Genomic DNA, 27,198 nt, shown 5'->3' with positions numbered 1-27,198 from the left:
ATGGCTCCGCTGCGGGGTCCTAAGGCGGGGATGGAGGAGCCGGAGCCGGAGCCGGTGAGCTCCTCCCCGCGGCGCTTCACCTGGGAGGAGATCGGGCTCCGCACGGGCCGGGGGCACCCGCAGCAGGAGCGGTGGCTGGTGATCGACAGGAAGGTCTATGACATCAGCCAGTTCTACCGGCGGCACCCGGGGGGCGCCCGAGTCATCAGCAGCTACGCGGGGCAGGACGCCACGGTGAGCGGCAGAGGCGTCCGGTTTATTAGCGAGCGTAGGGCGGGGAACTGAACTGGGGCGCAGGGGGTGGGTTAGTTGGGTTATCAATTATTGTGTGGGGCAGGATGCCATGCTGGTGGCAGCAGAGGGGAGGGCCCAAGTAATTGGCCTCTGTAGGGTTAAAAGAAAAGGAGTACTTGTGGCACCTTAGAGACTAACCAATTTATTTGAGCATAAGCTTTCCTGAGCTACAGCTCACTTCATGGGATGCATACTGTGGAAAGTGTAGAAGATCTTTTTATACACACAAAGCATGAAAAAATACCTCCCCCCACCCCACTCTCCTGCTGGTAATAGCTTATCTAAAGTGATCACTCTCCTTACAATGTGTATGATAATCAAGTTGGGCCATTTCCAGCACAAATCCAGGTTATCATACACATTGTAAGGAGAGTGATCACTTTAGATAAGCTATTACCAGCAGGAGAGTGGGGTGGGAGCAGGTATTTTTTCATGCTTTGTGTGTATAAAAAGATCTTCTACACTTTCCACAGTATGCATCCGATGAAGTGAGCTGTCCTCACGAAAGCTTATGCTCAAATAAATTGGTTAGTCTCTAAGGTGCCACAAGTCCTCTTTTTCTTTTTGCGAATACAGACTAACACGGCTGTTACTCTGAAACCTGTAGGGTTAAGACAGCTGCATTGGAGAGCTATAGACAATGATTGATTTATCAAGACAACAGAAGGGGCAAGGTCTCAGAACTGCAGGCTGAGGAGAAAGGTACTTGTGATATGAGAGAGATTTGTGCCTGCGATCACCCTAAACTGCACAGTGTTTATCTGATCCTTTATATCACTGATATCACTAGGCTGGTGACTTCAGGTGACTTCTAGCCAACGGAACTTCCCTATTCAATCTGTGTTGGAGTGTGGTGCCCATAGACAGATGTGTCACTTGAGGTGGTTTATGCTGGGAGTTGAGAGGCCGAGGAAACTGCCTCCCCTAATGCCCATAGATAGAAACAAATGTTCTTTTTGCTCAGATCCCTCCCTCCTCCGTGACAGAGGGATTCTTGTGGGAGAAATAATAACTGGCTGGTAAAACACTCTGCCGTTTTGAGGAACTAGGAGTCACAGGTTCCTAAGAGATGAGTTTCCTGTTTCTGTGGGTGGAAAAGAATCTGTTAACTCTTGGCACATTATGTAGATGTGAAAGGATATCCCTGAGCAGACAAACAAAGCCAAAACCCAATATTCCATAGGCCATGCTTCCTGCTCTCAGTCCCTAGCGCCCAACTGTAGATGTCACTTTATATGCCTCTTTAAAATCAGTCTCAGACATTCAATTATCTGACATCCTATTATCAGTGTATGCTGGCAGACCATAAACATACCCTTGTAACCCCCTGTTTCAGGGGCTTCCAGTCTTATGCCACCCTCTGTGACTTGGGCAGCTGGCTATTGCCCAACCTGAAACAATCAGAGAGAGACAGCTTTTACTAGCAAAAGGTATTTTTCTAAATTGTTTCTGATTCATCCACCTTCTTCACCTAGGAGTTTTTATGACGGTTGGTCTGTGGCTGAAAATACAGCTGCATCTTACAACCTACAGTCCCAATGAAATCATTGAGCTACATTATGGCTGTATTGCATTTAAATTCTTCTTTGTATTACTGCTCAGTTTTCTTCATATAAAAGTTAATTTCTTGTTCCCCTTTGGAGTGGCTATCACTTCTTTTATTCGCTTTCTCCTTTTGGCTTTTTAATAGCAAGAACTCCTCTCTCACCCTTTCCTTAAATGGCTAATAATTCATTTTTGTTGCTAAGTGATACAGTATCAGATGCTGGGGGACTTGAGAAAGGAAAGGGGCTAAAGATGTCTGCAATTTCATTGGTTCTCCTGCCTCTTAACTGTGTTTTGGGAAACAAAATTAACAGGTAAAAATGGTGTTCTTCCTGCTTCCCTTTCCAATCTTCCTAAAAATATATATATATAAAATATATATATATATATATATAAAAATAACTGCACTTGCACATTCAGCTCCCGCATATAAGTCACATCTGGTGTTTGGGATATGTTAGCCAATCCATAGGGCTGGGTTATCATTTTTGGTAGTAAATTTCAAAATGTAAACCTCCAATTTTGAAGCATTTTAGAACACTGTTTGTACCTTCCTACCCTGAAAGCTGATCCATACACCTTGATCTTATCAGCTGTGCACTACTCCTAGCTGGTTTCACACCAAAAAGCTGACTGGTTGGGTGGGAATAGCACATAGGTGCTGGAACTGGGGGTGTGGCAGCACCCCCTGGCTTGAAGTGGTTTCCATTATATACAGGGTTTACAGTTTGGTTAAATGGCTCTCAGCACCCCACTATTAAAAACTGCTCCAGCATCCCTGGAGTTGCATTGAGGGCAGCATGAGAAATATAAGAAGGAAGAGGAGCACTATTGATTTAAAGAAATATTCCTTAGAAAAGGTGATGAAATACAAGTCAAGACATACTGGTAAATATCAGCCTTACTTCAGAACTGGATGTCACCTCCTTATCACCAATCCTGTGTGTGTTGGTCTGATTTTTGCCTGTGGGAATAGAAGCAGGAAATAAAAGGGACTGGGGTTCACTGTAGAAGGATGAGGGGATGGAAGGAATCATGTGTGTTTCCTTCCCTTGTCCATCTCATACAAGGTCTTGAAGCTCTCACCATGGAGGGAAGTGTGCAGGGAGCTCCCTGCCTACTTTCAGATAGGGGAAGTGGAATCAAGAGGAAAGAGGTAACCACCAGTCAGCTAATCAGCTTGTGAGGAAGTTGGGTGGCTCTGATATGCTGACTACCTTATTCTCAGAGGGTGGGTTTTCTCCAAGGGATGTAGTAGAGCTAGGAATTCATGAGGAAGCTGTTTTTTCTCCTCATGATCAGATTGTGTGCTTACGTGTGGGGTTTTGTTTTGTTTTTTTACAAAAGGAGACTGATCTGAATGTACTTCCTTAATAGCACAATTACTTTCTCTACAGTAACCCCAGGATTGCTGGCCAGAGGTAATAAGGAAATCTAAAATAAAATTCTTTCACAAAAAAAGTGCATGGTCCTTTTAAGAATGTGGCTCATGATTCTTCTTTGTTAGTACTATCCTTTCAAAAAGGTGCATTAGAGACTTTGCCTCCATTAGATGTTACTGCCACTCTACAGCCATCAGGTGAATGAAAGGAGATATCCCAGGGGCTAGGGCAGTAGACTGGACTTGAGAACAGTAGTTCAAGTACCTGCTGTCTCAGCCTCCCTGTGAGATATGGGGCAAGTCACTTAATCTCTCTGTGCTGAAGTTTCCCATCTGTTAAATGGAGATAATAGCACTTCCTTAACTTACTGGGGTGTTGTACAGATCCATATAATAAAAGATTGAGACACTCTGATACTACGGTCATGGCTATAGAAGCACCTTGAAAGATACAATGACTAGTCTAAATGATAATGTCGTCATTCCTGCTTTGTCTATGTATCCAGGCCGTCCAACAGGAACACGCAAATGGAGAAACTAGTAGCCTTAGGCGTATCCAACCTACTCAGTTACATAAGGTGTCTTGCTACCTCATGCCATAATGCCAAACAGCTGTCAGCTCCAGTAACAGAACTGCTGATGTTCTGCATGCCCTTTCTGCTCTATGGCCCCATCTTAGCTTCTCTCTTCCTTCCCTGATCAGCCCATTACCAAAAGCTAGCCATCACCTGCTTTCACTTTCCATCCCTGCTTTATTGTTGTGCTCCTTGTACCCAGATAAGGTGTGGGTAGCATTAAAGTGTATCATACTATAGCTATATGTAACATGTCTGTCGCCATAGTACTTATACACCAAAACAATTATTAAGAAATACACAGTTTGCCTATATATCGTGCTTTATATACATAGGGTTAGATTGTTATCTGCACTGCGTACTTCTAAAAGGGAGTAACAAATTCCCTACATCCATGAGTAAGCTACCTTGACATTTGGTTCAATTATAAAGGAGTAAGTGGGGTTACTCACCTGCTTACTACCACCCCAAGCAAGTGAATCGGCCAGAGTAGCTGAGCCAGCATGAGGAGGAAGTAGTTTACTGTTGGTATAGGTCTCCTGAGCATGGAGGAAAGAATTGTGGTTCAGAAGTGTGGCTCAGAGTCACAAGGCACCCCAACATACAGTTGGAGTGGTGCAGCTTGGTCAGGACTGTGCCTAAAGTAAAAATCTAGCCCTGAGATAAGTATACTCTAGGTTAACACATTACCTTTCATCTGAAGATCTCACAGCATTTTACAAGTGTGGGTAAGGATTATTATCCATACTTTTAGGCAAAGAAGCTGAGTACAGACTACTTAAGTGACATGTGCAAGAACACATAGCAAGACTGTGACAAACACGGGTACTAGAGCCTGGGTTCTCCTAACTTCCAGTCCTGTATTGTACTGACTAAACGTGTTGGCTGACAAAATTAAGACAAGTCGCAGGCCTACAATAGTGTTGCCAATTCTAGTGATTTTATCATGAGTCTTGTGATATTTGGCACCAACAGTTCTGAGGGAAATAAGTAGAAATGGGATAAGAGGGAAGGTCCTCTCATGGATCAGTAACTCATTGAAAGATAGGAAACAAAGGATAGGAATAAATGGTCAGTTTTCACAATGGAGGGAGGTGAACAGTGCAGATCCTTGGTTTCTGAGACCTGTACTGTTTAACATATTCATTAATGATCAGGAAAAGGGGGTGAACAGTGAAGTTGTATTATTTTCCAACTTTGCAAGAGAGATAAATCCAAAGCTGATTGCAAGAGGGCTCTTACGAAAGAGTTGCAGAGGGCTCTTACAAAACTGGCTGATTGGGCAACAATACGGTAGATGAAATTCAATGTTCAAAGTAATACATGTTGGAAAAAATAATCCCCAATATACATAAAGAGGATCCCCCACCCTGTCCAAACACCAGCATCAATGGTCACTTGCACATTCAACTCCTTGGCCTGGGCTGGCGTTAATCCTGAGTAATGACTTGGGCAGGGATGAGTGGGCCAAGTTGGCACTATCATCTGCTATACAGGGGGTTGGAACGAATGTGGTGGCAGGTCCAGGCCAGTGCAGACACCAGACCCCTTCTCCAGGTCTCTCTTGCCTTCAGCTCCACTGCTTGGTGCATGCAGGCAACAGGGCTATGTGTGCTCAGGGATCTTTCTGTTGCTCTGTTCTGATCTCTATGTCTGGCTGGGTCTGGGGCCTGCACAGTCCCTTCTGCGGATAGACATGAGGCACTGCAGGGCTGTCTGGTCTCCAAGCTGCTGTCATGGCTGCTTGTAGGTGACCCACAAAGTGCTGCCTCTGCTGTCAGCTCTGCAGTGCGATAGCAGAGGCTCCAGTCCTCTTGGGGGAGATATGGCCACCTGACTGCCACCTGAAGTATGCATCAGCTCTGCCTCAAGCCCAGCACCATACATGGACCCAGTAGGAAAAAACTGGGCTGTTAACAGAACCACTTTACAGCACAGAGGGAGGTGGGGCAGTCCTTTGAACTCAGGCTCTGTCCCACAAACATCGGGACAGTTACCAATACTGGGCACTGGTCAGTCTGTGTCGCCTGGGATGGGGGATGCACCCTCCCTCCAGCTGCTCAAACAGGCACCAGAATCTTCTGGGTGATGCCCCATTAGCAGGGATGGGGCAGAATATTGGGTCCAGCAGGTTCTATGGCGTTGGGATGGGCAGTTGGAGGGGCTAGGAGCTACCTGGAGAGATGGGAACAAGCAGAGGGATGGGGGAGTGAGCTGCTGGGGAGCAGGGTCGTGAACATGAGAGGGAGAGAATGAGACACACCACCCGCCCCAGCTAGTAAGGGGGTAAGTAGGACAGTATGGGGTGCAATCCAGACCAGCGGACTGTCCAGGAGAGGGCTGGACTGTGCAGAACACATTTTGTGGGGGCAAAAACTGGGACTGGAAGCCTGTTGGGGTCACTCTGCAAGTAGTAACCAAAGCTGGTGGGAGCCAGAGTGTGGCTGGTATTTGCTGGCAGTCTGCTAGAGTCAGAGCTGGTGGACCAGGGCTGTGACTATACACAGACACTGTGGGTGGGACCTGCAGGCTGATTGTGAGGAGCTTAGGTTTGGAGGCACCCCAGGTTGCAGGGCAAGTGGTGACACAGCCCCTCACTGGCTAGCCCAAGCCACTGCCTATGTTGCCATGGCTACACTGCTATATTTAGTGCACTATCTTGAGCGGAGCTCACATGTGTCTGTCTGCCTGAGCTGAGAATTACACCACCCTGCTGCAGTGTATATATAGTCTCAAAGGCCCTTCGATATGGGTTGTTTCCCTGCTAATTTCAGCTTTCAAGCCTGTGCCATTTTGGCTGTAAAGTGGTTCAAGAAAAGGTCACAAGGAGGGGAAGTACTTTTTCCCCAATCTTTCCTTTACTCAGAAATCTTAGTTTGTTGTAGAGAAATAAGTGGCTGGGTTTGCAGAATCTGTATGTGAGGAAAGGCAAAAAGAAGAGTCAAAGATGATGCCCATGATGTCAACTTGGAAGATAGGAAACTGGAGCAAATTAGTCCTTGTGAAACCCCACCAAGTCAGTGATCTTAGATCAGAAATGTGTTTGGCCCATTGACTTTTCAGTAGCTATGAGATTTCCAAGGGGAGAATATAGGCAACAGGTGGAGAAGTGGAACTGGACTGATGGTAATAGTTTGGGGTTGAGAGGTAAATTTGGGAAACAACAGCGTGGAGGTGATACCCGAACCCGGGAGAGTCATTGAATATAGTTATCCAAGGGAGAGAATGTAAAGGAAAAGAAGAGAGACCTGGAGGACTCTGATAGAGAAAGGAGTATGTGAAGGTCCTAGAAAGATAAGTCAAAAACGTAAGAGGATACCAAGAAAGTGGAGAACAATGGAAGCCTTGGGCAGAGAAGTGTCTGCTTCAGAGATTTGTAATGTCTAAAGGCAGAAGGGACCACTGTGATCAACTAGTCCGATCTCCTGTACATCACAGGCAATAAGACTTCCTTGAATTAATTCCTGTTTGAATTAAACGATATCTTTTTGAAAAACATCCAATCTTGATTTAAACATTTCCATTGATAGAAAATCCACCAGAGCCCTTAGTAAGTCGTTCCAATGGTAAACTACCCTCATCATTAAAAACATGTGCCTTACTGCTAGTCCAAATTTGTCTAGCCTCATCTTCTGCCACTGGAACTTTTTCTGTCTTTGTTCTACTGTGTCTGAAATGGCAGGGGTCAAGGATAATGATGATGGAGAAGAGACCCATTTGAAACAGCTAAAGGAGAGAGTAATTAGGGATATAGGTGACAGAGATTACTCTGAAGTGAGTGAAGCTCATACTGTAGAGGGTCAAAGAGAGAACTGGAGGAAAGGAAATGGAGGGCACAGAAGTAAACTGCTCACATGAGGTTAGAGGTGAAGGAGAGGAGGGATATGGGTATTAAAGAGACAAGTGGTGTCAAAAGGATATTTTGGGATTGGAGATATAATTGCATGTTTGGAGGTAGAGGGGAGAAAACCAGAGGAGAGATTTAGGATAAGAGAATGACTGGGAGTGGACAAGGTTGAGGAAATACGTTATGGGATTGGAGGCTGGAGATGGACATAATAAAAGAAACTGGATTCCAAGACAGAAATTCAGGAGGGGAGGGAGAGGAGAATGAAGAAATGGAGAGCACTTCACAGATGGTATTGACTTTGGCTTGGATGATGTTGGCAAAGTGAGAGTACATATTTCTGGTTCTGAGCATACCCTCTCTCTCAAAGCACTCAGCTGGTTAATGTGCAACCACAAGTCCTGACTCCAGCATCACTAGCATAGATTTATGGTTAATAAATGTGCCTATATGCTGTGATGCTAATGGCATCTTTGATTCAAAACACCACCCGCAGTTTCCAACTATCACAGCATCTTCTGGAGGTTGTGCTACGTGGTGGCTTCCACTCAAGTGATGCTAGGAATTTGACTCCTCCTTGAGGTTTCTTGAGGATCAGCAGGTGCCTCTTTGTCAGTGGCTACCTAAAGCCGGGCAGAATTTCAATGTCTGTGAGTATTGACTCGGAGATCAGGGCCAGAAGGGCACAGCCTAGCTAAATATTGTTCCTGAACTTTGGTTTGTTAGTTTGTTGCATTCATTCATTAATATCTATCTAATCTATCTATATTTGTGAGGTTCAGGACAGGAGAAAGAGAATTTGTTGCTCTTTGGAGAAGAAAATGTGTCATGAAAATACAAAAGACAAAGGAGCAGGTTCATTTAAAAAAAATATTCTGCTATCCTACTTCTTTGTTCCTCTGTATTTTCTAATGGATCACAAAGCAAAATGTCGTGAAGGTCAAAGAGCATGGAAGCTCGCGACTGGGTTTGTTCAAATTATTTGTGGCTGGATCTGGAGGGCATGTGGAGCCTGTTGGTTCTAACAACATTTTGCCAACTGAAATATTGTAAAACTGGCAATTAACAAGTTGTTTGCAGTGTTGTTGTAGTGGTGTTGGTCCCAGGATATGAGAGGGACAAGGTGGGTGAGGTAATACCTTTTATTGGGCCAACTTCTGTTGGCAGAAGAGACAAGCATTTGAGCTACACAGAGATCTTCTAAGAAGTTGGTCTAATACCCCACCCATCTTCTCTCTGTGTCAGTTAATGAGTTGTCTAAAGCTTTATTATTAAGACAGTTGATGCATACTAAAGGCGTAATCCTTCACCATTCAAAATGAATGGGAGTTTTTTCCATTGACTTGAATGGGAGTAGGATCAAGTCCCATTAGAGTTTGTCAGATAGTGTTATTACTGATAACATTAACAATTAATTTATATTGCAGTAGTGCCTAAGAGTCCCAGTTATAGACCAGGATCTCATTGTGCTATGTACTGTACAAACAGACAGTTCCTGCCTTAAGGTGCTCACAATGTCTGTTGAATAAATTAACGGAAACGTTTTACCAATATTTTCAAATAGATTATACTAAAGCTCTAGATACTAAAGATACTTTTAAAATGAGACAAAATGAACATTTCTCTCAAAATATTTTGTTATATTATATTAGGGTTGAAAGAGACCGGAGGAGGTCTTTCAAATTTTCAAGGATTATTTTTTCTGTAATAGGAGCATCTCTTTCAGATGACCCAGATATGAAGCAAGATGTTTTGAATCCATCGAACATTGTCCAAACTACCAAGAATGACTCTTTCTTACCAATTTTTATACCCCTTTAATGCCACATCTCCAGTAATCTTAAGAGTAAATGTATGAGCGCAGATTTATCGTAGGGATTTTTTCTTGAAGCTATTTTTAAATACAACACATAGTCCTGACTGAAAGTTTTTTGAACAAAAAGACTTTCATGGAAAATATTACCTTGTGAAAACGAAATTTGTCCCAAAAAACTTCACCTTTTTGAAACTTTTCATTTTTTGCAGAATGTTTTGATTTTTTTTCATTTTTTTTATTAAAAGGGTTACCAAAAACATGATGGAAATGGTTATCAAAACTTTTATTTCATACAAATCATTATTGTAAATAATTTAATTTTTTATTTACAAAATTTCTGAAACACTGATAACCGTTTTAAAAATGTTTTGGATAAATGTTTTGATTTAAAAATTCACAAATAATTGAAGGAAGGAAGGAAAAGGGGTCTGTTTTGAACCCAGTGAAAGGGGAACAATTTTGATATTTTTTGTGATTTTTTTTTTTTCATGTTTGAAACAGATCTAACATGATTTAATATGTTGAAATAAATTGAGTTTTATATGAAAGTATACATTTGTAATTAAATGTTGCAGGCATACTCAGTTTAGGGTATTATAAAAGTTAAACTTTTTTTTTAATGAGTATTTTAATGTATTGATTTCAGATGCAGAATAGAACAGAAGACATACAGTATTTTACTGAATTTTAATCCAGAGTTGCTTCCTGCTGAGATGGAACATAATTTTCTTCGGCTAGCTTAATATCTTCTTAATAAGATGTTAGCGTAATATCTTCTGGGATTTTTCTCACTCCATTCACTTGTATGTTTTTTCAGGATCCCTTTGAGGCATTTCACATTGATAAGGGGCTGGTGAGAAAGTACATGAGCTCACTGCAGATCGGGGAGCTGGCCCTGGATCAACCAAGCTTTGAGCCCACCAAAAATGTGAGTTTGTACAAAAGGCCAGAAACACAACTGGATCTGGAATTGGGAGGATGCTCTAGAAAAATGCAAATCCACATTTCCATTCATGTGCAGTCTGTCAGAACCCCCAATAGACTTCACATTGCATATAGAAACCAGAGTGTCTGGTGGAGGAAGGCTGAAGAAACATTGGCTGAGAGCTTCCCCTGGTGTCATAGTGACTCACACTGGGAATGGCAGGTCCAGTCTCTCACAGACTTCTGCCCAATACACAATTCCCACAGTGAATCCCACATAGCAGCGACAGTAGGGAAGAATGTGTCAGCCACAGGATCTCCCCAGTGGTACAAAGACTGGCAATGGGGTTGACAGAACCTGTCAGCTGTTCCGTAGTGTTGCAGTGTCTCCTTTCAGAGGGTATAGAACCGGTTGGTAAAATGTTTCCTTCATTGCCATGGTGGCTTCTCTGCAGAGCAGAAGCAGGGTAAACCTGCCGGCTCCTTAAGCTGTTGTTTTGCCAACCCAGAGTGAAGAGTGCTGTAACTTTGGGTCTCCCCACAGAAATTGCTTGTAGAGGATTTCCGGGAGCTGCACACCACTGTTGAAAGGATGGGACTCCTCAACCCCAACCACCTCTTCTTCTTCCTGCTTCTCCTGCATATTCTGATGCTGGATGTTGCTGGATGGTTTGTTCTTTGGTATTTTGGGACATCTTTAGTGCCTTTCCTCATCTCTACAGTGCTGCTGACCATTTCTCAGGTAAAGTTCTCAACCCACAGAATGTAGTTTGGGACCAGCTTACCCTTCCTTACACTTGGGGCCAGTCACATATTCCTATTACATGGCCATCCCCCTTATCTTTCCTGTGACTAGTCACCTGACTAGCAGGATGCTCTTTCTTCACCTGAGGTTGTATCAATACCAAAGATAAAAGGTTCAGATAGAGGTACTCAGAGGACTGCAAATGCTGTTGGAATCCTGATTTGGGGGAGTTCACAGTTACTGGAGTTCTTGTCTTGCCCAGCCAGAGGCACCTTAGAAAATGTCATAGGAGTGATGGATGTGGGGAGCTCACAATTTCTCAAGTCCTCAGCCTTATCCAGCTGGTGGAAGTACAGTAGGCAATGATGCAGAAACGCAGTTTCTAAGGGGCTCACAGCAGCTCTAGTCACAGCTTCTCCCAGGAGTCTGTGTAAAGAAGTTAGCCTAAGGCAGAGATGCTGCATGTAGTGAACTCAACCCTGTGGAATATTTCTTTTGTTTTATTCTGACTGAGTGAATAAAGTCAGAACTATCAGTACATCTCCTTCCCATAGTCTGCTAGACAACTTCACTCCACACAATCTTCTTCTTATAACAAAAAGGTTGCTTCTGGTCTTTGATCTTTTGAGTCTGAACTTCGAGACACATTCTGTGTATGAACCAAGCTTTTTCTTGAGTCCCAAATGGGAGCATGAGGTGCCCTGGAGCTGAGGACACAGAAGCACTGAAAGACATAGTTGCCTGGTTGGTCCTTTGGCATTACTAATGCTCAGAGGAGATGGCAGGAGGCCAGAGGAGGGTTCTCCTTAAAGGAAGGGTACTCTTCTACAGAGTTCAAACTACTTCTGTAGAGTTAGCTCCAGTCTTAGTTCACAACCCTCCCTTCACCCACTACTCTCGTCCCACCAAAGTAGCTGGTAGTGTGAAAAAAATGCTTTACTGGTACCAGGAACACGTTTTTACCAATCTGGGGTTGAATGCTCTGATAGTGAAAATGGAGCGAGTGCCTTTGAGTTCACTGAATGGAGTCTCAACAGATTTCAGGCAGGGGACACTGCACACAGAGGGGTACCTTAGGACAGAGTATATTGACAATACAAAAGGTTTCCTTCATACCAGCAGAGGGCATTCTCATCGGGTTGGCTTGCACTGACTGTACAGGGAGAGAACATCACTCGAGAGAATGGACATCTCCCTGGTACTAGGAAGAGAAGGTCTCACTGAGTTGGGGAGCACTGATCTCCCAGTTTTCAAGGAATTGGTAGGACTGAGCATACCACCACCCTGGCCCTGATGCAGCCGTGTGCTAAAACCTGGCCCTGTTTGTTGAATGAATCCTATTCTTTTTCAGTCTCAGGCTGGTTTTCTGCAGCACGATTTGGGGCACCTTTCAGTTTTCAGCAGTACCAAATGGAACCACTTGGTTCATGAGTTTGTGATGAGCCATCTGAAGGTAAGTGCCTGATACTGGGGGTGTTCACCCTGCTTTGCAAAACTGATCAACCATTGGGGGTGGTTCCCTTTCAGTTTAGATGGCATTACACTGACATTCTGCATTGTACATGTAATTAGAAGAATGTGGTGCAACACTGGGAAGATGGTTAATATGTGACAGATGAGGTGATTTAATTTTTGGTAGTGTTGTAGTCTGATTCCTGTGGTCTCCTCCTTTCCTGCAGGGGCTTTCAGCACAGTGGTGGTCTTTCCATCATTCCCAGCACCATGCCAAGCCCAACTGCTTCCAAAAGGACCCTGATATTGCAATGCATCCCTCCTTGTTTGCTTTGGGAAAGATTCTCTCTGTGGAGGTGAGTGTGGGCGTGGGTTAGGAATTATTTAGACCACTGAAAAGATATGATGCTAAAAGCATCTGAAATCAGGAGGGTGTATGTTTGGGAACAAGCTAATCACTGGATCTTGCAAGGGGCAAGGATGGGATACAGATCTGCTGCCTGAAATCTCTTTGGGTTCTATCAGAAACAGAAAAAGGAAGAGAGAAACAGAGAATAGAAGATGAAAGGAAAACAGGGCAAAAGGCAACTAGCAAATGAGGGAGAGCTTTTGTTGTGGCCTACATTTGCCTATATCAGATAGGTGGACCACACACCAGGATGGGCTGATTCTCACCTCTGTCTCCTTAAGACGCCAGATTAATTTCCCTTTCCTACTTCCTCTCTGTGACATGCCCAGGATACAATCTAGACTGATGAACAGCTGTGTCACCTCAGCCCTCTTACCTAGGGTGCCCTTCAGACTGTTTTGCTGCAGTAGTTACCATTCCTGATCTGCTCTCACACAGCCTTCAGAATGTAAGTCACTTTGAGCTATAGAGTGTGAGTGCTGCAGCCAGCCACTCTTGAACCACACTGCAGGGTGACATTAGCACCCTCCCAATCCCAGGCTTTTTCCAGAAATGTACGTCTTGTACTGCCCAGCTTTCTCCTGGACAATACAAGCTCATAGAAAGTCTATCATTTTATTAATAGAAAATGATGTGCACAAATCCTGAAATGCAGTTTCCCAAACACTTCAGTCCAAACACACTGGTTTAGATAAAACAATAAAACAAGTTTATTAAATACAAAGAGATTTTAAGTGAACACAAGTAACAAGGCATAAAAGTCAGAGTTGGTTACAAGTAAAATAAAGGTAAAATGCAACTAATGCCTAATTTAACAAATGAGTAAATCCAAAGCAAAGTCTCTCTCCCCACATGCTTCAGCAGTTCTACTGGCTGAACTTCTTTCCATTAGGATCGCTACCATAGTCCAATGCTGCTTCCTTTGTTCTTCAGATGTCGTGAATGCCATGGGCAGAGCAAGGGGAAAGATCATTTGGGGCATCCTGCTTTTCTTTTTGTAGTCCTCTCCCTCCTTTGAGAAGCTTCTCCACCTGGGAGCAGGGTATCAGGCACTCTCCCTGGACAGGAACTTTGTTGTTTCTTTGCTAATTAATTTTGCTAACTTTGTTGACCCTTGCACATGTTCCCTTCCTGCCAATGAACAGCTACCTAGCAAGCAATGACCCACCCACTACTTTGAGATACTCAAATAACTGACTGCTAAAAATGCCCTCATCTATATATATGACTGGTCAGAATGTGTATCCAGTCCTGTCATACACTGATTTGTTCACAGTAATCCATACATTTGTGAACTTCACGCTTGATTATTGCAATTCATCATATCTATGAATGAACCACAGACCCCGCAAAAAGCTCCAGTTGGTTCAGGATGCACAAGCTGCCTACTCATCAGCCAAGGCCTCTGAGAGCACATTGCCTCTGTGCTCCTCTCTCTGCATTGGCTCTCCAGGAAATACAGAATGATTTGCAGAGTTTTGGTCCCAATATTCAAAACTGTCCAGGGATTAGCCCAGTTACCTGAGAATCTTTTCTTTCTGTGAGACTATGACTACTCACTGCTATGTTCCTGTGGTACCATGGAACCGTCAACTTGAAGGATGAGATTATTGACCATTGGAGACAGAACTCTCACCCGTGGAACATGTGAGAATGAGAAATCTCACTATCTTCAGGACAAAGAGCAACACTCAGTTATATGGCTTAGCATCCCCGCAATAAAAAAGTCCATAAAAATATGGGCTTAGTATAAAAATCAAGACAGATAGTATTCAAGCGGTGATGCCTCCTGGTGCTTCACCACTGTGACAAAAGCAGCTCTGTGGATCACCTGGTTGTGTTCCATGCACCACAATCTAACACCCACTGTATTAGAGCTTTGCACAATGCTACTTATTGGTACCTCTCCCCCTTATAGACCAATCTAACAGTTCCAACTGTGACAGGGTCAGGCCAGTTGGCTACAGGAGAGTGATAGAAGGCAGATATATTAGCCCCAGGTTAAGCAGGTCCCTTTTCCCTGGGTAAGGTAACAGGGGCAGTTCCAGAACAATCAGGAACTTGCTGGAACCAATTAAGGCAGACAGGCTAATCAGGGCACCTGGTTTAAAAAGGACCTCACTTCAGTCAGTGTGGGGCACGCAAGGAGCTGAGAGTGAGAGGGCATGCTGCTGCTGGAGGACTGAGGAGTACAAACGCTATCTGGCATCAGGAGGAAGGTCCTGTGGTGAGGATACTGAAGATGTTGGGAGGAGGCCATGGGGAAGTAGCCCAGGGAGTTGTAGCTATCACACAGGTGTTACATGAAACACTGTGGACAACTGTGATCCACAGGGCCCTGGGCTGGAATCCAGAGTAGAGGGCGGGCGTGGGTTCCCCCCACCCACCCCCAACTTCCTATTGGATACAGGAGAAGTTGACCTGGACTGTGGGTCCCACCAGAGGGGAAGGTCCCTGGCCTGTTCCCCTATCCACTAGGTGGACCAGCAGAGATTGCAGGGATTGTTCTCCTTCCTTTTCCCCATACTGGCCAGTGATGAGGTTAACTGAGTGAACGGCAGGTTTGACCCACTGGCAAAAGTGGCTAAACTGAGGGCTGCCGTGAATCTCTGAGGCGAACAAATCTGCCAATAAGCGCAGGACCCACGAAGGCAGAGGAGGAACTTTGACACACAACCTAACTTCATTAACTGCTGGAGTGACATCACTTAACTGTGACAGAACTAAGCTCTATTTCCTATAACAAATGTGTGTATGTGTATATCACTGACCTTTTTAGAGACAAAGGGTACATCTACGTGCTTCCCAGCATGGGCTGACAGATGTGCGTTAACTCTGCTTGAACTAGTGCATGAAAAATAGCAGTGTAGTCAGGGTAGCATAGGCAGCAGGAATACAAACCCACCTGACCCCCCTGAGTACTCGGGTAGCTAGCCCAAGCCACTGCCCAACCTGCGCACAGCAACATTGCTATTTTTAGCTTGCTGCTTGAGCACAGCTAGTGCATGTCTGTCTTACTGCACTGAGAAGCTCGCTCCCAGCCGCAGCATAGAGGTATCCATATTAACCCAAATGAATATCAAGAGTCTATCCTTAGCAGCAGGAGGAGAGATCTGCCAATACCCACTATTGCCATTAATCATGATGAGGCATCTGAGACCTGCACATGGAGGGTCCCCCTCACATTTGATTCTCGCCCACTTCACATGGAAGAGTGGGGAAATCAGCCACGTCTGCAGCTACATGCCCCTCCACATGGGTCCTGAGATCAGTAGGTGAGGTCAGGTATGGCATTGTGCTAGCAACTTTGCAGGGAAAGTGGTGGACAGATACTGCATTAACCTATTCATAGAGCCCCCTCTGTGCAGAAATTGGTGGCCTTTCTTCTAGAAAACTTGGGTGGAGTTGGAGCAGGGGCAGCAGAGCTAGTGTGGAGGCACAGGGCCTTAGCACAAATGGTGATGGTGTGACAGATTTTTGTTCACAATCTGCCTGAGGTGTCAGGTGATTAGGCTGAGGCCACAGGATTGTTAGGGGAGGAGATGATGGAGCACACCAAGTAACTGAGTTTTAAAGTGTTATTGATAAAATAACAGCAGAGAGTGCTGGTGGGGGGGATGTTCCTCATGTCACTCAGAGGAAGGAAGAAAGCATTCGTGCCCCAAGCTCTAACCCACTTTCATACTCACACCCGCACTACCCGAGGCTGGCCAAGCCTGGGTGTAACATAAGAAGAAGAGGGGGAAGGGTGGACAGGAGTTCTTGTTCCGTGCACGGGTCATTTAGGGTCCTCTGTTGATTTCCAATTTGCTTTAGCTCTCAGGAGGGTTTTAAGTCCTGGGGTCTTTTGGGGGCATTCCGTTCAGGGACCTTTGTCTCCCGTGCTCTCTGTACCAGTCCAAACTGGCCTTCTGAGACTTTCTTGGTTTCCTCAAAACACATTGGCTTCAGGGTCACGAGACAGTTATGTTACCATTTGCTGAGCTTCACATTCTTATTAGTTTTGCACCCCCCCCTTTCAGGTCTGTTTGGTTCAGTTCTCCTTTCCCACAGGCTTTTGGTTGTTTAGCAGCAGGGAGCTTGTTTGTGTGTGCGTTGGCCTTGAGCGGCAGTTTCGCCCCTTATCTTCGAGCCTAGCTGAATTGTCAAGTTAATCCATTCTTTTCTCTTTTCCTCTCTCTTCAGCCTTTTGCAATCTGCAAAGGAACTCACACCTTTAACCTTTCCCAGAATACTTTTCAATGCCTTTAACCATGTCAGCAACGTACAATTCTGATTTGCTTCTCCAGGGGACCCCCTGAGGATGGGGGCCATTGGGTTGTGACAATGGCTGCCAGCAGATCTCCAATATCCACAATTTATGACCCTCCAGTTTCTTCTGGAGGGATGGTGAACCCTGCATCATAAAGGAAGAATTTGGAGAAAACTCCTCAACTGGAATCTTGTGAAGTATTCCTCCCAATTGGCGCCCTCCTTCAGGTTTTTCTATAAGGCCATCTGGTCTTATATCTTCTTCTAGAATATGCTCCTTAGACAGAAGACAATTTTGGGTGTAAAGTTTCTGGACCAGTATGTCACTGACATTAAGTATGCAAGAGTGGAAAAAAAATTACAAGATGCTACATGTATGTATTTGAGATTGTAGGGAACATGTTTATTATATTGCATTGTTTGTGAAATAACAGGTTTCAGAGTAACAGCCGTGTTAGTCTGTATTCACAAAAAGAAAAGGAGTACTTGTTGCACCTTAGAGACTAACCAATTTATTTGAGCTTAAGCTTTCGTGAGCTTCATCCGATGAAGTGAGCTGTAGCTCACGAAAGCTTATGCTCAAATAAATTGGTTAGTCTCTAAGGTGCCACAAGTACTCCTTTTCTGTGTGTGAAATAGTATATAATGATGTAATGAGGCCTCTTCTGATCTTCCTTATGCTGTTGTAATTCAATGGATTTAGATCTCTGAGCAGGTGTATCTCGAGGAGGAGGAGGCAATGAAATTTGAGTGGGCGTTTCTCTTGCTCAGCTGACCTGCCATGATCCCTTCTTTTTTACAGCTCGGCATGAAGAAGAAGAAGTTTCTGCCTTACAATCATCAGCACAATTATTTCATCATCAGTGAGTACACCTGCTTTGCCCAATAGGTCCTTGTCTAATGATCACCACCAACTCCTACATTAAATAATCCCAGGGGCTGAGAGGACTTCTCTCCCATGTCAGCCTTATAGGAGATTACAGTGCTTGGGGTACACAATCTATGGCTGAAATTGTCACCTCATGTGCTAAAGCAACTGACACACAGCAATGGCAAAAAGGTGAAAGCAAAGAGAGGAGAGATGAGGGTAATTGAGAAGAAGTAGATAAAATGAGAGGGACAGATTAAAGGAAACTAAGGAAACTAACTAGATTAAAGGAAACTAACTAGTCATGGAGGAGAGGAGATGGGGGTGGGGGGGAGGGGATGGAGGGAGAATCCATCTATTCCCTACCGTCACTATGCTATCTGAGCACCTTATAGATACAAATGTTATTACTCAGAAGAGTCTTTGTCTCTGTCCAGAGGTGGAGAGGTGCTGCTGAGGTGATTGACAATTCCATTATTACAGACAAATGTAGCTCTAATGCAAGGTGGAGATTATGGAGAGTGAGATGGGCTGTCAGGGAGATAGGAACAATACAATGGAGGGCTTTAAAGATCAGGATCAAAACCTTGAACTTCATTCAGTATTTGACAGGGAGCTGGCATACAGTGTAGTGCCAGAGTCATGCACTGTCCATGGTCTGTGTTGATATGTGTGTGGGTTGCTGCATTTTGAGGCAGCTGGAACACTTTACAGGATATTGCGCTCATTCTGATATATTGCATTACAGAAGTCAAGCCTGGAGGTCATGAAAATGTGGTTCATCATGATCAAGTCCAAATCTGACCAAAAGGAGTGCACTCTCCAGGCTACCAGTGGACAGAAGAGTGCAATTTCACTGCTGTAGCTATTTGGGTATTCAGAAGCACTGATGAGTTCAGAAAGATGGTGTGTAGCATCAGGTTCACCTGTTGACTCTCAGGTGCAGGGAGATGGTACGATTTGCATTCAGTTGGAAGCAGGCACAAGTTGAGATTTGTCTACAGATTGCTGGCCTCTGAGTGTATAAAATGGAGGGAGAAAGGAAGGGGAGTGAGGAGAAGAGTAAGGAAGGAAGATGAGGAGCGAAATCTCTTGGAAGCATAGTTTGGTGATGAGCACTGCACAGAGCTCTCCTTTCATTCTGGTTTCCAGGGTGTTCATTAACTAGGTGAGGCTGTTAATGTCTCTACTCTTCTTGTTTTCTTCTCCAGCTATGCCCCTGCTTGTGGTTCCAGTGTTCCAGTTTTACTCCTTGTACTTCATATTCCAGCGCAAACTATGGAGGGTAAGTGCATTCAGCATTTCCCACAAACCTTTGCAAACAGGCAGCTGCTCTTCTAACTGAGGAGGTTTTAGGACCAGGCCCTTGTTTGTCTAGAATGGTGGAGGGGAATTACAGCATATGGATCCAAGGCATTTTCTGGGGCTGGATTCATGTTGCTCTGAGGTGGTGAAAGGGAACTAGAATGCAGGGGCAGCCAGTGAGGCTTAGAGGATTGATTTCTTGAGCTGGATTCCTGCTACTCCACGGAAGTTGAGGGAAGCTATAGTGCAGGAACAGTGAGTGGGCCTTTCTGGGTGAGGTTTCTCAGGCTGGGCACTCTCTCTGGTGTGAGGTAATGGGGGAAATCCACAATACATAGACCATTAGTGCAGGTTACAAGGGAACTTCCCAAGCTGTATCCTCACTGATATGGGAGAATTGAGGAGAGCTGCAAAGGATAGACACAGAGTGAGCCTTACATGGGGGGATTTGGGGCTTCTATTCCTCCCATTGCGGGATGGTGGTGAGGTACTGTTCTGCTGTAAACTGCTGTCCTGATGAAGGTTTCTCTCCTTCTGTCTCACAGGAACTAGCTTGGACTCTGACCTACTTCATCCGATTCTTTCTTTTCTTCGAGCCCTTACTGGGAGTGACAGGTGTCCTGGGTTTCCTCCTGCTGCTCAAGTAATCCTCATTCTAGCCATGACTCCCTCTGCCTACTGGTACTCACACCTGACTGACTGACCCCTCTTCTCTGCCCTCATAGTGCATTCCTTCCCATCTGTGATTGCCTCTGGCCACTCTGCTTTTCTCCCTTTCCCTATCATTGCTTTCTCTCTTATAAGAGTACAAATTATGTTTTCCATACATTGCCCTCACTTTTGTGGGGGCCTTTTACTGACAACTCACTGGCTGGAACATAAGAGAGAAGTTATACTTGGTAGCCACTCATTCTGGTGGGTCTGAGGGGGGCCTTTTACTAACCAGAAAGTGCTTTACCAGGCAGACATTGGTTTGAGATTGCAGGCATGTTACTGGCCATTGCGAGTTTGCATGGGCATTTTACTGAGCAGTCAGTGCTTTGGATGAGGTGGCCAGTTACTTATCTGTTGCCGGTTTGGACTGGGGTCTTATCTGGCAACATTTGGCTTGGGTTGCAGTTCTTGGGTTGGCTTGATGTGAGTCTCTATCTGCTGTGACTGTATGTGGCAATGACTGCTTTGTCTGTATCTGCACAGCGTCCTAGAGAGTATCTTGTTTACCTGGATATCACAATTGAACCACATCCCTATGCACATTGATTATGATAACAATATGGACTGGTTCTCTACACAGGTAAGAGACAATCTTTTACCAGGGTCTGTGGGTGTGAATCCCAGGTCAGGGACACAGGGAGCATACATGAAATTTTGCAGTCGGTATAAAGGTCAACAAGGAGCCCATGGATGATGAGATATTGGGAGAGGAGACTTGTGATCATCTGTGTGGGAAGGTGTGGGAATGAAGCCTGGACTGACTGGGGGTTAGATGAGACTGCATTGATGTAAAAACCAGAATGAGAACATATAGACATGGAAGCAAAGAGATTGGCAGGTAGAAGCTGCCTGATCCAGAGTACTCACATACAGTTCTCCCTGCATAAGAGGCTCTGATAGTTTTCTCCCTTCTGCTTCCTTGATCCTGTGGCCATTTTTCCCCAATAGAAGATATGAGATAAGGAGTGGGAGGACAGGTCTATGCCGGTCCAACTGTCGAGGTCATGTCACTCCTATTGAGTGAGGACCTGATTAATGCAGTAACTATTCCATATCCTAGCATGCCATTCTCACCCAGGCCTGGTCTCCCTGTTCTAATGAACAAGGAACTGTAATCTCCACACCACACCCAGGCAACCCTGCTCAAGTTAGAGGAAAGTGGAGGTCAGGGGTTGGTACCAATTAATCCACTTCCATAGATCTATGCTCATTTCTCTCTCTTTTTCTCCCCTAGCTCCTGGCGACATGCAACGTGGATCAGTCCCTGTTCAACGACTGGTTAACTGGGCACCTGAACTTCCAAATCGAGCATCAGTGAGTATAGGCACCTCAGGAGGAGAGGAAATTCCCAGGGGGCACGAGTGGCAATGGGTCTCAGCAGGAGGGGGAAGGAACTCCCAGGGGCACCACTAGGTAATGCATCCAGCAAAAAGGGCAGGAATTCTCAATGGAGCATCAGTGAGTACTGGCCCCTGCGGGAGGGATGGGATTTCTGCAGAGCACTGAAGAGTTTAGATCCTATTGAAACAGCCTCATTATCTCTCCACAGTCTTTTCCCTAGGATGCCACGACACAACTACTGGAAGGTGGCCCCCCTGGTGAAGTCACTATGTGCCAAACATGACATCGAGTACCAGAGCAAGCCTCTGCTCACTGGCTTTGCAGACATTTTGCGGTAAGTATGAACAGAAAGAGTTGGTGCAATAATTGCTGGCAAGATGGGGTCAGGTGTTGAGACAGAGGGATGCAGGGTATAGGTGGGTTGGGACTGGATGACTCAAGATTGTGAATGACTCACAGTAAAGATGGTCCAGTGGTTAGAGCACTAGCCTAAGACTTGGGAGACCCAGATTCAATTTTTATTTTGCCAGGACTTCCTCAGTGACTTTGGGCAAGTCACTTTGCCTTTCTGTGCCTCAGTTCCCCATTTGTAAAATAGGCTAATAGGGCTCTCAGGTGTATATTGAGAACAAATACATTAAAGATTGTGAGTCGATCACACCATCAGCAGACAGGGTTCATAGAATCACAGACTATCAGGGTTGGAAGGGACCTCAGGATGTCATCTAGTCCAACCCCCTGCTCAAAGCAGGGCCAATCCCCAACTAAATCATCCCAGCCAGGGCTTTGTCAAGCCTGACCTTAAAAACCTTGAAGGAAGGAGATTCCACCACCTCCCTAGGTAACGCATTCTAGTGCTTCACCACCCTCCTAATGAAAAAGTTTTTCCTAATATCCAACCTAAACCTCCCCCACTGCAACTTGAGACCATTACTCCTTGTTCTGTCATCTGCTACTACTGAGAACAGTCTAGATTAATCCTCTTTGGAACCCCCTTTCAGGTAGTTGAAAGCAGCTATCAAATCCCCCCTCATTCTTCTTTTCCGCAGACTAAACAATCCCAGTTCCCTCAGCCTCTCCTCATAAATCATGTGTTCGAGTCCCCTAATCATTTTTGTTGTCCTCTGCTGGACACTTTCTAATTTTTCTACATCCTTCTTATAGTGTGGGGCCCAAAACTGGACACAGTACTCCAGATGAGGCCTCCTCAATGTTGAATAGAGGGGAACGATCACGTCCCTCGATCTGCTGGCAATGCCCCTACTTATACAGCCCAAAATGCCATTGGCCTTCTTGGCAACAAGGGCACGCTGTTGACTCATATCCAGCTTCTCGACCACTGTAACCCCTAGGTCCTTTTCTGCAGAACTGCTGCCTCGCCATTCGGTCCCTAGGCTGTAGCAGTGCATGGGATTCTTCCGTCAGTTGCAGCAATCCTAGTGTGTGGAGGACACCATTTTGGTCTGCACATTGTGACTGTGCATGCATAATACATACAGGATCATGCAATGCAGAAAATGCAATTTGGTAGAACAAAATGGCACCCCCCATATGGCGTGACCTCACAAGTACCATTTATGCAAGGTCGTACTGTGCAGAGGACACCCATTTTGCTTTTCAAAATAGTATCCTCCATGTTGTCTGGGGTCCTGGAAGGAAATAATTAATTAAAATGGGGTCACGACGGCAAAAAGTTTGGGAACCGCTGCCTTAGAATGGGATACTGAGTCTTTCACTTCTAGATCATAGCTTCCAGTCTAGGCCTAGGTCCGTATGATACAACTAGGTGGCTGTGCAAATAGCAGCAAATGATATTATGCAAGTCCCCTTGTGTGTTCACATTGCATAAATCTACAGAATGTCCATTGTTTTACCCTCCTCCAGCTCTTTCCACCTGTCTTTGAATCTTTCTTCTCTGTGTTTGTCCATTTCTTCTGTGTTTCTCCATAAGGCGAGTTCAGTGGGTTTCCTGGTTCTATGCTGCTACCCTTAAAAGAACATCAAGAGACAGTGAGGACAAACACCTCCTGTTACAAGCATTCTATATAAAAGCTCTGTGTGTGTGTACTGCATGTGAATAATTATGCGGGGGAGCTGGTAGTGATCCCTCTTCTTACATTGCCCAGCATGTTCCATTATAAAGCAGTGGTTCTCAAACTTATTTTATCGTGCCCCGCTTCTTTGTGTCTGTAGTCGTTTACGCTCTGCCTTCCCTCCCCCATGGCTCCCACCACACAAGTACATATACTGCTAACCAGCTCTGAAGCCAGAGCAGAGAGTGGCAGCTGCTGGCCGGGTGCCCAGCTCTGAAGGCAGCAGCACAGAAGTAAGGGTGGCATGGTATGGCCAGCCAGCCAGCAGCTGTCTCTCTCCTAAAGCTTCTCGCCCCCCACCCCAGTGGCCCATTTACACTTACTGAGGCCCCACATGGGCCAGAAGCTCCCCCAACTCCCCCCTACAGGAAGGAAGGCAGAGGCTGGGCTCTCTCCAAGCACTATCCTTCACCCAGCACAGGGTAACAGTGGCCAGTCCCTCCTGTGTGGGAACACATGGGTCAAGAGCTACTCCAACTTTGCGGAAGAAGGGGAGAGGGACAGGGTTGTCCCCCTATTCCCTCTTCTGGGAAAACTACGTTCTCCTGCTGCCAGTTAATGTTGTTAGTTCGGTAACTTGAGTAATAATATCCTGTGATGCCCTGTGAAGGTTTAGGGCTCAAACCCTCTTGATCATTCATGATGGGTTTTGGAGGAGGGATGTAGGTTATTAGAGTTGCACATAATGGAATTTGTTTTTTACCTTTCTTTTTAAGAAAAACCTAGGAAATTACACACACACACACACAACCTCATGAAAAGATTAGTTAGTTTGCAAAGTCAAGAACTTGAAAGTTAGGAAATACCAAATTTGCAGTTGAATGTACAACCATAGTTCTGTAATCTTTTCCATATGCATTATGATGATGTCTTTAATTGCATGATCACATACAGTCCCCCCTGCCCCAGACCCTTGCCTCATTCAATGCCTAAAATGGACAAACAAAGGGGTAGAATTAAGGGGTCCTGCCACATAATTTTGGTTTCATGATTAGTACACAAGGACTTGGTCTTAGGCAAACCATTTAGATGTACAATAATGTGCTACTATTGAGTAAGTTTGTACTCGATTTATCACTGGTCTTTTAAATTTACTTTGGTTTGGTTTGTATATGGGCTCTCTATTAGCATGCACGTAATCCCTCGGAGGAAGAGTGTGATTTCTCTGGATCTTGATATCAGCCCCTATCACTGTTGGGCTGCACTTTAGTCGGTGTGGGTATTCAAAACAGCTCAGCAGAGTTCTTTCTCCCAGTGGAAAAAGCTGAGGTTCAGGCTTCTTTTGCCTGTATTGATTTCAACTTTATTTTACATGTTTGGGTTTGTTTCTAAGCAGTAGTGAAAATTTATTTCTTCTTCCTGCCCCATCTCTCTCTCACTGGAGAGTGTCAGAGCTCTGATGCTTTGTTTCCTCTGGGCACTTTGGTATATGTGCTTCCCTCATCAGTACTTCTCAGTCAGCAGTGGCAAAATGGCCTAGAAAGCTCTGTAGAAACCTCAGAAAGAGCTTCATATTGTGAGGCAGCATTCTCAGGTAGTCCAGTGGCTGAATGCTGTCACGCATGCTCTGAGCCCATCACCTCTTGTCCTTCCAGAGTTCAACGGGGAGATGGGGCTTCACACTAGATTATTGCGTTCTGTCTCACCCCTGTATTTTTTTTCTCTTGATTTTATGTTCAGTCTCCTTTGCTGACTAATTGGGCTCTAACTCTCTCCCCTCTGCAGCTCTCTGAAGGATTCGGGGGAACTCTGGCTTGATGCCTATCTGCATGGATAAGCAGCAGCAACTCCCATGGGATTGATTGCCATGAAGATGTAGTACACAGCAGAGGAGGGCAAGCAGATTCAGGGAGATGAGTGGGCCTAGCTGCTGCAGTGGGAGGGCTGGTGGACTTAGTTCCAGTGTGAGTGTGGGGTTTTATAGTACACTTTTTCTCCTATTCTATCTCTATAAGGTGTGGTATGGGTATATGGGGACCACTAGGGGTTAACCTTACAACGGGAAAGGTGGCTTTAGCAATGGGAACCGCAGCCCTTCTCTGCTGACATTTTCCTTGCAGTGAATGTGGCAGTGAATCCTATCCAGCTTCTTCCTAGTGTGACAGAGTCAAAGTGAAAATGGGGACAGTGTAAAACTTTCTGGGGAGAGGGAGAATGTGGAGAAATAAGGAGAAAAACCAGTGCTGAGAAAAAGAAGGAAGAGCCTTTAAAGACTACAGTATACATTTAAAATCTATTAACTAAGTATGTAACCACAAAGTGGATGCGAGACCGAATAGTGTGGACATGAGATTAGAGGGGCCAAAACTCAGGGTGGGGATGGATGCAAGACCATAGAGGTGAAAACACCAAGCAGGATTAGCCATGAAACCAGAGGCAGTATACAAGAGCATAGACATGAGACTAGAGCTGATATGGCATGTTCAGTGGACCACATATATATGTATGTGTGTGTAAAACAAGTAGAGAACTTCGATCTCAGGTTAGTTGTCCATTTGCAATTTCCAGTGAAAAGAGTATAAGCAGTTTCTCCCCTGCCTGAGGCAAATTCAGTTGAATAAAAGGGTTAATTGAGCAAATACTGATATTACATGTGTGATAAGGATATACATTAGTCCAGGGGAATCCCCAGTCCATTAGTTAGGCTGTTAAAATACCTCTAGAGGTTTAGCTTAGGAGAAGGAGTCTTGCAAGACTCAGAGGAAGATATATGGTAGAGTGATTTCATTTTTGTTGTATCATAAGGTGTAAAAGATGTCACAGACACATCAATACTGTGGCTTTTAGTGCTTACCTATATGGTGCTACCTGAAGCTTTAAGGGACTCCCAAAGTTGCAGCTGAGTGGTGCTGTCTCCCTGGCTTCTCTTAGAAAGTAAAAAAAAGGGTTGCTAATTTGAACATGGGTGTTTGGCCAATGAATAGAGCTGAATCATTTCTGTCTGTAATGGACTGTATAACAGATCCAAGTTCCCCCAGACTTAACAGCTGTCAGTAGAAATGGAACTTGCATCATTCTACTCCACAATCACAAACCCTTAGCATTTAGAGAATCTTTATTAAATGTAGCAGTATTAAGGCTTATGATACATACCTGACTTTCCATCAAGTTGAGCCAATGATGCACATATGCTGCCTACAGTGTATTACACCTAGTTGTTTCTTGTGTTACGTGCTTCTGAAGGGGTCCTCATAAATACAGTTCTTCGAGTGCTGTCCCTGTTGGTGCTCCACTTCAGGTGTCGGTGCGCCCCAGCGCCACTGATTGGAGATTTTTAGTAGCAGTGCCTGGTCAGGGCGCATGTGCGCAGTAGCCATCTTGTGTCCCAACCCACTCAGTTCCTTCTCAACCGTCCTCGGCTGCAGAGAGAGCTCCAACAGCAGTGTCAGAAATTTACCTAGAAAATATTTAGAAATAGTTATTGCTAAGTTTAGTTCCCAGCAGTTAGTTCATAGTTAATCTTAGGTTTCCAGTTAACCACTTAGACTTTCCTGCGTGGTTTTTTTTGGTTTGGTTTGGTTTGGTTTTTTTTACACTCTGAAAGCTCTCCTCTCAGTTTCTATCTCCTTGTACTATGACAAAATTGGACAATGAAAATGCCAGGCTCCCCTGGTTTTAAACACTGCACTTCATGTAAG

At 44.8% G+C, this 27,198-nt stretch overlaps 1 protein-coding gene across 1 annotated transcript; it reads left to right on the top strand.

The window, feature by feature from the left end:
• Positions 1–25,337, top strand: LOC144266403 (acyl-CoA (8-3)-desaturase-like). The gene is made up of 12 exons (XM_077819856.1): positions 1–234; positions 10,276–10,386; positions 10,927–11,124; positions 12,479–12,580; positions 12,807–12,935; positions 18,042–18,102; positions 19,319–19,392; positions 19,958–20,055; positions 20,610–20,706; positions 21,361–21,440; positions 21,676–21,801; positions 25,286–25,337. Exons 1-12 carry the CDS (start codon positions 1–3, stop codon positions 25,335–25,337), a joined length of 1,362 nt encoding a protein of 453 aa, XP_077675982.1.
• Positions 25,338–27,198: the final 1,861 nt, after the last annotated feature.

This window comes from Eretmochelys imbricata, chromosome 6, assembly GCF_965152235.1.
Source record: "Eretmochelys imbricata isolate rEreImb1 chromosome 6, rEreImb1.hap1, whole genome shotgun sequence".
In the NCBI taxonomy this organism is placed as follows: Eukaryota; Metazoa; Chordata; order Testudines; family Cheloniidae; genus Eretmochelys; species Eretmochelys imbricata.
The sequence above is the reverse complement of the archived record's forward strand: the minus strand, read 5'-3'. Positions and strand labels throughout refer to the sequence as shown.